At 55.6% G+C, this 13,166-nt stretch overlaps 2 protein-coding genes across 4 annotated transcripts; one reads left to right on the top strand and one right to left on the bottom strand.

Moving 5' to 3' along the window:
* Nucleotides 1–99: 99 nt before the first annotated feature.
* ABHD15 (abhydrolase domain containing 15) lies at nucleotides 100–7,260 on the bottom strand. Its single transcript, XM_060647832.2, has 2 exons — nucleotides 5,978–7,260; nucleotides 100–3,147 (listed from the first exon to the last, which is right to left on the bottom strand). Exons 1-2 carry the CDS (start codon nucleotides 6,844–6,846, stop codon nucleotides 2,622–2,624), a joined length of 1,395 nt encoding a protein of 464 aa, XP_060503815.1. The 5' UTR covers nucleotides 6,847–7,260; the 3' UTR covers nucleotides 100–2,621.
* Nucleotides 7,261–8,554: 1,294 nt separating this feature from the next.
* On the top strand, nucleotides 8,555–12,918 carry TP53I13 (tumor protein p53 inducible protein 13). Of its 3 annotated transcripts, none has more exons than XM_060647836.3 (7): nucleotides 8,555–8,702; nucleotides 9,203–9,271; nucleotides 9,500–9,541; nucleotides 11,393–11,521; nucleotides 11,647–11,850; nucleotides 11,935–12,490; nucleotides 12,583–12,918. In XM_060647836.3, exons 3-7 carry the CDS (start codon nucleotides 9,527–9,529, stop codon nucleotides 12,693–12,695), a joined length of 1,017 nt encoding a protein of 338 aa, XP_060503819.1. In that variant the 5' UTR covers nucleotides 8,555–8,702; nucleotides 9,203–9,271; nucleotides 9,500–9,526; the 3' UTR covers nucleotides 12,696–12,918. The 3 variants fall into 3 exon arrangements, with proteins under 3 accessions (XP_060503819.1, XP_060503818.1, XP_060503817.1); XM_060647834.2 differs by lacking the exon at nucleotides 8,555–8,702 and adding an exon at nucleotides 8,855–9,014; XM_060647835.3 differs by lacking the exons at nucleotides 8,555–8,702; nucleotides 11,393–11,521 and adding an exon at nucleotides 8,854–9,014.
* Nucleotides 12,919–13,166: the final 248 nt, after the last annotated feature.

Genomic DNA, 13,166 nt, shown 5'->3' with positions numbered 1-13,166 from the left:
AAAGGAAGGCAAGCAAGTGAATGAGGGCCTGAGAGGATCATGTAAGACTTGAGACCTGGAAAACTCCCAACTCAGAGGTACTTCCTTGGGTTGTCTCAGTTTTGTTTGTTTTTGTTTTTGTTCTGGTGCCCTCTCTGAGGCTAGTTTTGTTTTGTTGTTTGGTTTTTCCTTCCTCAACCTCATAACTTGGTATTTCGTTCAAGGATCACATATTCTCTCTGGGGTTCTTCTGGCTGGTTTCATGTAATTAGCTATTAACCAATGCAGAGCCAATATGGGCGATTCCTTCATTGTTACACTGAAGGACAGGGTCACCCAAACCTGCCCCGATAGGGGCTGCACATTCTTGGCAAAATGAGCTGAAAAAAGCAGTGATGGGAAGATGAGAAAGAAGTAGCTTCCTGAGATAGGTTATAAGCACATGGGGCGCAAGGGACACGGAGGAGAAATACCTTAGGGTTTAGGTATTAGGGCCCTGGGTCGAAGGGAATTAATGAAGCCTGGGCTACAACTGAAAGGAAATTTTTATATGTATGTACATGCACCCCACCCCCACAAACTTACTTTCTTATAATAAAGGAAAAGAAAGCCAACTACAATTTCCCCAAAAGCTATTATCTTAAAGAACCAGAGTCCCATGGCCAGATACCAGATATCAGAAACAATCCAGAGTTCAGCCCTTGGGGGCTCTGTAAGCCGCGAGCTTAAAAACCACTGGGCTGCTTCCCATTTTGCAGGCAGTTCTGAATGATCCTAGGTCCTGCATGTGGGACTGCAGGACCCTAATTGAAATCCCCACTATACCAGATGCTGGGGGAGAGGGGTGGCCAGATGTCAGTAATTCTTGCTCAGCAAGCCCTGTGCCGAGGCTGATAACCAGCAGTAGGACGGCTCCTTTAGATTTCAGTTCCTTGCTATTTCTCCTGCTCAAAAATGGTGAAAGAATGTTAGATGAGGAATGTGGAGGAGGAGGAGCAAGAAATGAGAAAGAAGGGAAGACATTTTTTCATGACAGGATAATGTGCTTTCGATACAATTGAGTGTTGTCTGCATTTCGGGGGAGATTCTTGGATAGTTCAGAGTTTCTTCCTATTTGATCTAGAAGAAGAAGAAGGCTGGACTAAGATCATCTAAACCTGAAAATTACGGCTCCAGGAATTCCTCATATCAAGCCTTAAACATCTCTCCTCTTTAAAATTGCTTTGCTGTTTGTGAGGCCAGGATGGAGCTTTGGGTCAAAGCAGGTGTCTTCTTTCTTGATGACAAAATAAAACTTCAGGGCAAAGCTCTTACCAACACATAGAACTAGATGCCTGCCCTATTGTTTAATGGCCTAATCCAAACCAGAATGTGCGGATCAATCTGTACGATGCCTTAGTTTACTCTGATCTTCAGCATTATTCCTCATGAAACCAAACACCATAAAACCAGTCACTGAGTGGCCAGATCCAGGAGGAAGTTTTTTCTACATCTACACAGATGGCCTTTTGAATAAATTGACCAGAAAAACTTGGTAATGGGAAATACTCATAAATCACTGGGTCAGCACCAGCCAACCTCTTGGAACTTTTGCTTTCCCTGGCCCCAGGTGTCTCTCCAGGCTCTGGAGAGGAAGAGACTAGTAGTAGGGTCAGAAAAGAGGGCAACTAACCAGAAAATACCAAAGATACAAGATTTATACTTTTTGCCACTTAGAGAAAGCCCACGTGGCAGAAGAAAAATAGCTCTGGCTAAGGTTTTCCGGAATAACCTCCAGGAACGGTACTGGAGGGAGCAGCTAGAGTACCTAAGTGTCTGGCTCTTTGAACCATGGTCTGGCAGACTGTGTGTGAGGACTTCCTCTTCCTAGAATCATCGATCTCTCTAGGCTTGAGGTCCTCGCCTGAAGCCCCAGATCTGCCCAACCAAGATTTGCAGAACTAGTCCGGAAGACAGGACCTCAGTCTTCCAGGCACAGACACATTCACTCCATACCTTAACCTCACCACCCCAGCCTCAGCAAGCATTCACTGCCTCTGCCGCCTTTCTCACACTCACGCAAGACTGACGCAGCCACACCGCTCTAGGAGCTTCCACAGCTGCCACAGCATGAAGTCAGCAGAGAGCCACAACCACAGAACCAAATGAGGGAAGTGGGACTAAGACACAAACATCCTGTCCTCACTGCAGTGAGTGGCTCCAGATCAAGAATCAGGGTCACAGAGCTGATTATTTATGTGGGACACAGCTCCCCGATGACATACATAAACCCATTTTCTCTGTAGTTCTTTTGAGTGAGAGAGTATTTTCTCCTGAATCCATGGCTTAAATGGTGCTATTCTTTGGTTTAGGAGGTTGATGACAGGAGACAGAGACAGTGACAGTGACAGCCCAGCTGCTGACCAGGAAGAGCCAGGATGTGTTGAGCAAAGCCTGGGGCAGGAGTGTTCTCCGGGTAAAGTGAGCACCAGCTTGCTGGAAATCCCATCTCTTCCCACGGACCAGTTCAAGAGAGAAGGGGCTGAATCAGTGGCCAAGAGCTGGGACCGCCTGCCGCCTTCAGTGCTCACCACCTTTTCAGGACTCTGGTGTGCCCAGCCCTGCTCTTCTGTGCAGGACTAGGGATGTTCCTGGGCCAGGTCTCACCTTGTGTATGATCGCTTCCAGCTAAAGATCTCCTCCAGATGGGAAGAGGGAGAGACCTCCCGCTTCTGCAGGGTTCCCCAGCGACGGCGGCCCCCTAGGAATGAAGCTCGGCGCCTGCTCAGCCCCTTCATCCTCTCTTCCGTTCGGAAGAACTCAGTCAAGGCCCGGAAGTACTCCAAGATGACCTCATGGCTCCAGGCTGGCAAGGGCTCCTGGCGCAGGAAGCCACAGTGGCCTCCATGGTGACTGAGCAGGAGGAAGAAGTAGGGGTTGCTGTGAAAGAGTTCGGTGGGCAGAAAGTGGTCTGGGGGCCCACACACGGGGTCATCAGCACTACAGATACACAACACGGGCACGGCAGCCTCGTCCACATCCCGGAGGGGGTCGTTGTGGTCCCAATAGGTGTCCCAGCTGATGGGGAAACTCTTGGTGTGGCAGAAGAGGGTCTCCTCAAACTCTCTCAGGGAGCGGCTCCTGAACAGTTTGTGGGTGTCCACTGTGTCCTGCAGGGCCGAGGCGTACCTGGCAGCAAGAAGGTGAACGGGGAAGGTAGGAAGGAGAGGGAAGAATGAGAAAACAAATTGATAGTAGAAGTAATGGGGAGGCGGGGGGGGGGGGGGGAGTTCACAGGCCAGATTCCGGCCACAGAAACCTTCTTTGGCCATATAATATTTTTTAAAACTTGCATTTCATTGTCATCATTTAAAGATTTTATTTTTTTTTTCTTTAAAGTTTTATTTAAGTAATCTCTACACCCACTATACGAGTGGGGCTTGAACTCATGACCCCGAGATGAAGACTCCCGTGCTCTTCCAACTGAGCCAGCCAGGCACCCCTAAAGATTTTATTTTTTTAAGTAAACTCTACACCCCAATGTGGGGCTCAACTTTACAACCCCGAGATCAAGAGTCACGTGCTCTGCCGACTGACCAAGCCAGGTGCCTCGTCATTGTTTAAAACCAGGAGGTTGTACATAAAAGGCAGCTACTTGGGTTCTCGAGGGAAATGGAAAGGTCTGGCAATGTGGGCTGGCATTCCTCAGGGCAACAAGCAGTGCATCTCTTCCCTTTTTCCTGTGTCACAGTTCCTACCAGGCCTGCCACTCTTGACGTGACCTGCCCAGCCCTGGGGCAGCAAATGACTTTACAGCTAATGATCCATAGTGTGACAGCTCTCCTCCTGATCACAACTTCTGATCCTCTGTAGGGAACTTGCTTTGAATTCTCACCTCCTGAACCCCTGCTAGAGCTCCCTGGCTCAGACTATCCAAACCAGCAGGTGACATCCCCCATCGTTAACATTTTACTTTAGGTTATATTAGCCTTTTTTTTTTTTTTTTTTTTTTTAAAGCTAATATGCTGGGGGTGCCTGGGTAGCTCAGTCTGTTGAGAGTCAGACTCTTGATCTGGGCTCAGGTCATGATCTCACGTGAGTTTGAGCCCCGCCTCGAGCTTGGGATTCTGTCTCTTCCTCTCTCCACCCCATTCCCCTCAAAATAAATAAACTTAAAAAAAAAAAAGCCTAATATGGTGCCCAGATAATGGCAAATAAGTGTGACCTTGAGCAGTGATGCAGGTATTCCTAGAGAGGGCCCAGCAGCAGAGGAAGTGGCTGGGAGTATCATTACTTTACAGGGTAACCTCCCACAAGGGAGCCTGAGAGCTACTGCTCTGGGGAAGAGGGACATTTTTGCTGTTTCCACCCGCATGGAGACAGCCCAGCACCCTGACAAGGGGGCCAGGACAGGCAGCTCAGTCTTTTGGGTGGTTCAGTCCAAACTTAAGCCAGTTGAATTTGGATGTGTGTCTCCTACAAACATTCAAAAAGGTTTGCCCTTTTTTTCAATCCCAATTTTCCATGGGCAGGGCAGATCCTAAAGGCCCAGACTTCCTCTCCACTTCTCTCACCTTACTCCAGCTGGTGCCCAGAGTCGGCACTGGTGGTGGTCATTTGGGGATGGAAACTGGCAATTAAGCCATATAAGAACACCTTACCCTTGGACTCCTCACAAGTTCTGGGTTGCCGTGACAGCATTGGGCCATTGTGGAGCTCAGGGATTGGCCTTCTCACAACAAAATGGGGCAAGGAAAGAAAGAGGGGGCAGCTGGGTGGCTCAGTTGGTTAAGTATTTGCAGCAAATTCAAGCCCTGCATTGGGCTCTCCGCTGTCAGCTCACAGAGCCTGCTTCAGAACCTCTGTTTCCCCCCACACACATATATTTCTGCCCCTCCCCTGCTTGTGCTTTCTCTCTCTCTCTCTCTCTCAAAAATAAACATTTAAAAAATCTATTTAGGGGTGCCTGGGTGGTTCAGTGGGTTGAGTGTCCGACTTCAGCTCAGGTCATGATGTCGAGGTTCATGAGTTCAAGCCCCGTGCTGGGCTCTGTGCTGACAACTCAGAGGCTGGAGCCCACTTGGGATTCTGGGTCTCCCTCTCTCTCTCTGCCCCTTCCCTGCTCGTTTTCTCTCTCTCTTTCTCTCTCTCAAAAATAAGTAAAAACGTTAAAAAATTTTTAAATAAAAATTAAGAAAAAAAAAAAGAGGAAAGAGAAATCACAATTGCCACCACTCTTTGAGCACCTACCCAGTGCTAGGATTTGAACCCCAGTGGTTCTGACTGCACATCCCAGGTCTTTCTGCACACCACACTTTCTGCTATAATGTCTTTGATCTCATTTTGCCATTTCCTAGGAAAGCAATGGTGCATGCTGAGATGTGGTTATTTGCTGTGGGAACATCGATCAGGCCTTCTCAGTGCCAAAGTCTCACCTGTCACAATAATGGTAGATTGCTCTCCTTTTGGAGACTTTTTTTTAAAAACTATGTTGACATATTCTTTAAATGTTGGGATTCAATATACCTAGGAATATGCAAAACATTTGTCAAGTCCAAAGAATGTTAAAAATCACGTAACACCAAATTTCTGATTCCTGTCACCTCCAGTCTCAGACACTGGAAGGAAACATTCTGGATAATCATTTGTAATTGCTTCCAGAGGCCTCTTTGCTGATTTGACAAACTGTGTGAATTAAGTGGTAAATGTCAGCTGCTGCCTCTGCTACAGGTGGGGCAGGTGATCAGGTTGCTAGGACACGCTGGGGCTGAGGTGAGGCCACGCGCTCCAGGCCAGGAGTCCCTATTTTAGCATAACGATGCGAGCCCATCTATGGCTTTTAAACCTGTTTCCCTGGTTCTGTGTAGACCAGAGGGTTAGGGCAGCTTCAGAAATTGTGTGAGGAGAACTTTGCTCAAACTGCCCTAAACCTATTTGATTCAATACTAGGCAGAAATGTTTCTTGGTCACCCTAAGACCTCTATTGCCCCCTTGCCCGGCTGGGGCCTCCGTTACCCACCTGCTGAGGGTGATCTTCTGGTGGAGCAGAAAGCCCCGCTCGTAGGGCCAGGGCAGGCCGGCCTCAAACCACTCGCGGCAGCGTAGCACCGGCGAGATGCAGGCGGCGCCGGTCACATAGCTGGAGGAGCCGCACTCGCCCAGGTAGGAGAGCAGGAGCGCTGAGCCCGAGCCCTCGCTCACCGCGAACAGAGGGGCCGCCGGGTGTCGGAAGCGGATGTAAGTGACCGCCTCCTTGAGGTCGGACGGGTCCCCGAAAGGCTGCAGCCGGGGACTGACCAGCGGGCAGCCGTGGTGGCCGCGGCGGTGGAAGATGACCGGGTAGTAGCCGCGCTCCAGGGCGAGCAGGCAGAGGCCGAGCACGTTGCGAGTGAGGCGCCCCCATGCATTGGGGATCACCAGCAGCACCGCGGGAAGGCCCCCGGCGTTGGTGACCCGCCGACCCCGGGGGCAAGGTCCCACGACCCAGTCTAGGGCCACCAGCCCGTCGTCCGCCAACTGCAGGTACTCTCGGGCCAGTTCAGGCCCCGGCCCCACCGGCAGCACAAAGTGGCAGAGGGTCTGCAGGTGGGGCCCGGAGAGCCAGGAACGCGGGCGCGGCTCCAGAGCTGCTGAATGTCGTAAGGCGCTCAGCAGGCACTGGGCCAGCGCCGACGGCTTACAGATGAGCCTGCACCCTCCGGGCAGCGGCTCACGCCCGTCGCTGAACTCGTCCGCGGCGCCTCTGCCGTCCACCTCCTCCTCGTGGTCCCGGCCGCGAGGCCCGGGCAGAGTCCTCGCTCCGACGGCGCGCCGCAGCCGCGGGGCGAGCAGGCCGAGCAGGGCGAGCGCGGCCAGAAGCAGGGCGAGGGCGGCGCCCCACGGCGGCATGGCAAGGCGGGAGAGCCCCCGGCGGATAGCGGGCGGCGGGTGGAAGGCAGCGGGGCCGTCCCCTCGGCGAGCTCCCCGCTCTGCCCGCGGCTCCGCCCGGCGGCGGGCAGCTGCCCCAGGCTCTCCTGCGCGGAGGTGGGGGGTGGACGCTCCGGATTGGCCGTGGCCCCACAGAGGCAGCCAGTTCGGGCCCGGCTCCCCTCGCCCGCCCCCCACTCCCGCCCCTGGCCCTTTGTACAGCGATTGCGACAAGCTGAAGCAGAGGGTGAAAGGAGCCTAGGCCACAAAAAGGGAGTGAGGACGCGCCAGAGGGCCGGAAGGGAGTGGGGAGGGCAGAGAGCCGAGGAGTGGGGTGTTGTCGGCAGATAGTGGGGAGACTCGGAGACCGAGGATCCGGACTCGGGGATGAGCATCAGAGTCCGCGCCGACCCCTCGCCTCTGCCCCGCTTGGTGTGTAGCTGCGAGGGTAGACCCTGAGTCGCTGCGCCCTCAGGGGCCACAGTTGAGAAGTAGCAAAAGGGAGAAGTGCATAAACCACAGCTCAGGGCGCGGGCTCTCCCGTTCCCGCGGGGCGGCTGCAGCCGGAGCCACCAGCCGCGCCTCCCTCCCGAGGCTCGGCCGCGCTCTCTGACCTGTGTGTTCGTCTCGGCCCCGCGGGCACCCTCAACTGCGCGAGAGCCCAGTTGGGCGGGGGTCCGGCTCAGCGCCAGCGAGGGCTGGGACGGCGTCCCGCCCAACAGCTGGTTTGCTGCAAGGGGCTCGTTCCCTTGCCTGCATCAGCGTGTGGTCTCTATCCCGCCCCCGCCCCCACCCCCACCGGGAGCATAGGGTTCCCCAGGAGCCTGGCTTCAGATAGAAGAAATCCTCAACACCGCTCCCTGAAAAAGACCTCCCCAGAAGCAACAGCCCCAAACTCGGGGAAAAGACGCACTCGGGTGCCTTGCGAGAAGGATGCCTGTCACCCTACGATGGGGCCATGGCAGGGGATAGATTGCAGGCCCTTCATCGGTTCAGTAACTGGCAACTGGGGGGGGGGGGGGGGGGACGAGGGATGGGTAAGAAATCCCCCTGTAGGTCACGTTCTTGCTCTATTTAGAAATAACCCGTTCTCGCTCCACTTCTAATTTGAGGCTGGTCATTTCAACCCTCATCCTCCACCCACGTTCCCTTCTTTCGTCAAAATCCTGAGTCGGGCCAAGGAGAAGGGCATTGGAAAGAAGACAGCAGAACCGGCGCCCCCCTGCAGGGGAGGTCCCGCCAGCGCTCCCTGCTGGGGGCGAAGCCTGTGACTCCATCTCACGGTGACAGATGTCTCCCTGGGCACATGCCAGCCATCGGTGAACTAACGACGACAAGAGCGGAGGCGGGCATGGGGGAAACAAAGCAGCCCCAGGCCCGGCTTCAGGTTCCACGGACTTCTGGGCCTAGGGAGGGTGGTGGCCTGAGACCCACCGAAGCTCCTCTGGGTTCGGGCCCTATTTGCGAGGGCACGAGTGGAATGGGCTGAAGGTGAAGCTCTAGAGCGGGGACGCTCTTCCTCCCGCAGCTCGGACTTCGTGATTCTGCCCCTCTTCTAGTTGCAGGTCACACTGACGTGTATGAAGCGGGTTTGCGGGAGGAGCGTACCCGTCTTCCCTCCTGGGCCACTCGGTCCACTGGGATCCCACTTCCCGTCCTTCGCCTGGCTCCATGATCCCACCCAAGCACTGCAGCTGCCCTCCGCAGGCCGTGGAGACTCGCTGGTACTGAAGCGCGGGTGAAGGAGAGGTCCCCGCCTGTGTTGCAGCGCCGTGCGCTTGGGCAGGGTTCCTACGCAAAACTTTTCCGGCTTCGGGTTTACGACGCGTGCGCGCAAGGTCGGTGGTTGTGGGCGGGTATTGGGGCGGGGCGGAGGCGGGGCGAGAGTAGTACGCAGCTGCGGGGGCGGGGCGAGGCGGGAGGCGCGCGATCTTGGGAGTCGTGTGCGGGTGGGGGCGGGAGGGCGCGCGCGCGCGCGCGATCCCGGGATCTACGTGGGCGCGCGCGGGGGCGCGGGGAGGGAGGGGGCGCGCGTTCTCTGGCTTGTGGGACTTCGGGCCGAGCCCCGGGCCGCCGGGATGGCGCCTCAGCCGCCTTCGCCCCAGCTGCTGCTTCTGGCAGCCCTTGCCGGGCTCCTAGGTCCCAGTGAGGTAAGGCGACCCGCTCTTGAGCAGGCTTCGGCCTGAGATCTCAAAGCGCTTTGTTGAAAGTTGGTCCTGGAAGGAGTGGCGCGTGGAGGGGGAACTAGGAGTCCTCCCCTGACTGGCTGGGCCTGGGAGGGAGAGGGCAGGGCCCACACCGAGGCTAGTTCTCCCAGTTCTGTGCCTTGGACCCACAGGTGGTAGCTGAGCCAGAGGAGGAAGCGGGGGCCAGTTGTCCCGAGGGCCCGTGGCCTCTGCCCCCACAGGTAGGAGCTTGGCGGGGGATGGGAGAGAGGGGTGTGAAGGGGTAGTCCAGCCCCGCTCTGGCCTCGCTGCACCCTCCACCGTCACCCTCTGAGGACCTCTGCCGGTTCCTCTGGCCCTCAGTTGCCAGCGTCTCCATCCCAGCCTGGCCGGATGGGGCCTGCTGTCCCCTCCCCACCCGCAGGCGGAGCCCCAGCTGCTCTAAGCCCTCCTTTTCCCCTCGTGCATAGGTGTCACCAAGAGTGACCTACACGCGGATGAGCCCATGGCCGGTAAGTACAAGCAGGGAGCCATCCTTGGTGTCTGCCCTCGAAACAGTGAGCTCCTTGCAGGCTTCCTCCGCTTTTTCTGCTCACCAGCTCCATTCTTCACCAGCTCCCTCAGTGTTCTTAGGCCCGGGACAGTGAGCCACAAGCCTCTGTCGTCTGCAGTGCTGTGTCAGGAATGCTGTCCGGTAGCTGTCTGCCCGTGGGCAGGAGGCTGCAGGGGGAACTCTGGCCCTAGTGGCAAAAAAACCACCCATGCCCCAACTCTGCTGTGTGACTGTGGAGAGTCTCCTGACTTCTCTGAGCCCCAGTTTTCTTAAGAGGGGCTGTTAATAATGTCCCACCTCCCCAGGACTAAATGAAGTGTGTGTGATAGCACTTTGGGAAGTAGGAAGCTGTATGAGGTAAAGAGTGTGCCTCAGTTACTGGGCACCAGACCGTGGCTTCACCTTGCGTGGCTGCCTCTCTGTTTTCGAGGCCAGTGGTCAGATACCTTCCCTGTCCCTTTGGTTTTCCTTTTGAAATATCTAACTTTTAAAAAAAAAATTTTTTTTAAGGTTTTTATTTATTTTTGAGACAGAGACAGAGCATGAGCAGGGGAGAGGCAGAGAGAGAGGGAGACACAGAATCTGAAGCAGGCTCCAGGCTCTGAGCTGTCAGCACAGAGCCCGATGCGGGGCTCGAACTCACGGACTGTGAGATAGTGACCTGAGCTGAAGTCGGAGGCTTAACTGACTGAGCCACCCAGGTGCCCCTTACTTTTTTTTTAAAACCTTGTAATAGCTTCTGGCCAAGAAACCTCATGCCACCTACCTGATTCTTTCCCTCAAACAGCCCTTTCATTAAGTCATTCCACTGTTTGGAAACCTTCAATATCTTATTTCTCGTCTTATCATGGTCATACCCAACTGACCCCTCACTCCCACCCCCAGCTTTTCGGGCCTTGTCTGACCTCCCCAAATCTTTGGTTCTTCTCCACCACACGTGTGAGTGCCAGGCTTATTCCCACTGCTGTACCTTTAATGCCACTTACTCTCCACACCTGGCCTATCCTGACTAGAAGCTGGAGTGGGCAGCTCCCTGCCCTCCTGCCATCCATCCCATCCACCTCCAAAGCCCAGTGCAAGAGTCAGCTCTTTCCTGAGAACTTGCCTGATCACATCAGCCCTTATTCATCACCTTCTCCAAATTCGTGTAATGGTTACAACTTCTGTCTTACAACTTAATGGCTAATCACTTTGAGTTCTATTAGTTCTTTCATTTGCATTAGTTCTATTGCCCTGAGTTTCCTCTACATTTCCCGCAAGCAGAGTTCAGGCGTTGTCTTTTGGCATCTCCTGTAACATCTGGCACAGTGTGGAGCATTAGGTCAGCACAATCAAAAATAATTAGTAATTGATGAAGTGTTTGCATCGTGGAACCGTGCACCTGCTGCCTGAGTGCCCTGCATTTGGATGTTTGGGGAAGATTGAATATATAGGTAGATCAGTAGATAGGAGACCTGGTCTCCATTTGGGGGATGCTTACAGTCTAGACTGGGGACCCGTAGAGCCACTGTCACAGGTGCAGAGAAATACAGCTGAAGAGTGTGTTCTGACAGCGTTAACCAGGCTTGCTGTCATGGAAGCTGTGAGCTTTGAGGTGTGGCATTTGAGGGAGAGGAGGGGTGAAAATGCTCAGAGGCAGAAGGGAGTGCTCACCAGTACCCAGGGCTCTTTGTCCTTTCCTGAGCCCTGAAGGTGGGTCATCTGGCTGCCTTGGAAATCCCTTTAATAAAGCTGGTCTCCAGGATGGGAGAACTTGGGATTCTCAGAGAGTCATCTGGCCTGGCTTAATGTCTCCATGCCATTACTCCAGGCTGAGGATGTCACCTTCCTCTACCACCCCTGTGCCCACCCATGGCTGAAGCTCCAGCTTGCCCTCCTGGCCCACGTTTGTGTGGCCCAGCCCTCACTGGCCCCGGACTCCAGCCTTACTCAGGAGCGGGTAAGCAGTTGATGAAAGGTCGTTGTTTCGCACTGGCAGAGGCTGCAGCCCCATGTGCAGGAAAGGAAAATTCAGGGACTTCCTCTTGCTGGCTCCCCACCTTCAACTTAGTTCTCCTTTCCTAGCCCTTGGTGCTGGCAGCATGTGGGGTGGTGCTGGAGATGGCACGGATAGAGCCAGCCTGGGCTGCCCACTGGCTGAAGAGGTGGCGGCGGCGGAGGAGGCTGAGGAAGGAGAAGGCATGGTTCTGCTCTCACGGTCTTTCTGGGTCTTCTCCCTCGGTGCCAAGGCCAGGTAGAGGGAGGCTGTGCTGGAGAGGGTGTCTGCAGGTGAGGGGTGCTGGGCTTGGTTGGTGGTGGGGTCCTTGGGTTATCTGGGCAGGAAAAGGGTGACTGCTGTCTCTCTCCCCAAAGGCCCCAGCTTTGGCTTTTACCCTGCGGAGCTGGCGGCCCCCAGGTGTGGAGGAGGCAGCTGGAGGGTCCAGGCACCTCTCTCCTGGCGGTGCCAAGAGGCGTGGGCTGCGGGCCGCTCTCGGTCTCCAGCCCACGCCCTCAGCCCTGAGGCTCCCCTCTGCCTCTCCACGGAGCTTGGAGGCCAAGCAGCCCATGCCGGCAGCCCGGGGTGAGGGGAGTGATGCCCCATCTGTGCCCACTCTCCCCTTGATTCATGAGGGGCCCAGAGGCAATGCCAGCTCCAGGATAGAGGCTCAAGTGCTCAAAGGGCAAAGCAGCCCAGGGGGCTGTACCTGTCCAAGTGAGGCTTCCCCAGCCCCTCGGGCAGCAGCGCCCCCGCGGGTAGCTCGGGGCCCTACCCCGCGCACGGAGGAGGCTGCTTGGGCAGCCATGGCCCTGACCTTCCTGTTAGTGCTGCTCACTCTGGCCACACTCTGCACACGGCTGCACCGAAACTTCCGACGGGGGGATAGCATCTACTGGGAGCCCACAGCGGACAGCCAGGACACGGTGGCTGGTGAGAAGTTAACCCTCCTTACCCACCCAACCCAGCCCTGGACCTCCAGGGCATCCCTGCCGATCACCGACCCTTCCCCACCCTGCCCGTAGCTGTGCTGAAGCGCAGGCTACTGATGCCCCCGCGCCGGGTCAAGCGCTCCCGCCGGAGACCCCTCCTCCCGCCCACGCCGGACAGCGGCCCGGATGGGGATAGCTCCGACTGACTTGACCCCAGCCCTGCCACTTTGGCGGATTTGGTTTCGCCGCGCCTGGTGAGGCCGCGACCTCTGCCACGTGGACCCTGCTCAGGACCGCCCCCTGGTGGCCAGATGGAGCAGTCCTGCCTAAGCATTGCAAACGGGCTTGTTCTTTAAGGTGTGGTTGGCTGGGGGCGGCGGGGGTGGGGGGAGGGATGGGCTGTGTTTCTAATTAAATTATTTTGGTAGAGTTTGGAGTTGAGCTTGTGTCTCTGCCACACAGACACTCTCAGCCAGGACACTGTCCTCGGCCACTTAGGTTTTGTTTGAAGTGGGTGCTTACAAAATCAAGTTAGGCACCCACCAGCCTGCCTCCTCCAGCCTTCCTGGCCTCAGCCAAAGTTTTAGGAGTGTGGTAGGACCAACGGTGGGGAGGGAGAAAGTGGTGGTGGTGGTAGTTACTGACACTTTTATTTCCCAGCTTCTTTTCTAGAACAC

The sequence above is a fragment of the Panthera onca genome, chromosome E1, assembly GCF_046562875.1.
Source record: "Panthera onca isolate mPanOnc1 chromosome E1, mPanOnc1 haplotype 2, whole genome shotgun sequence".
Lineage (NCBI taxonomy): Eukaryota > Metazoa > Chordata > Mammalia > Carnivora > Felidae > Panthera > Panthera onca.
This window is presented reverse-complemented; position numbering and strand designations above follow the sequence as displayed.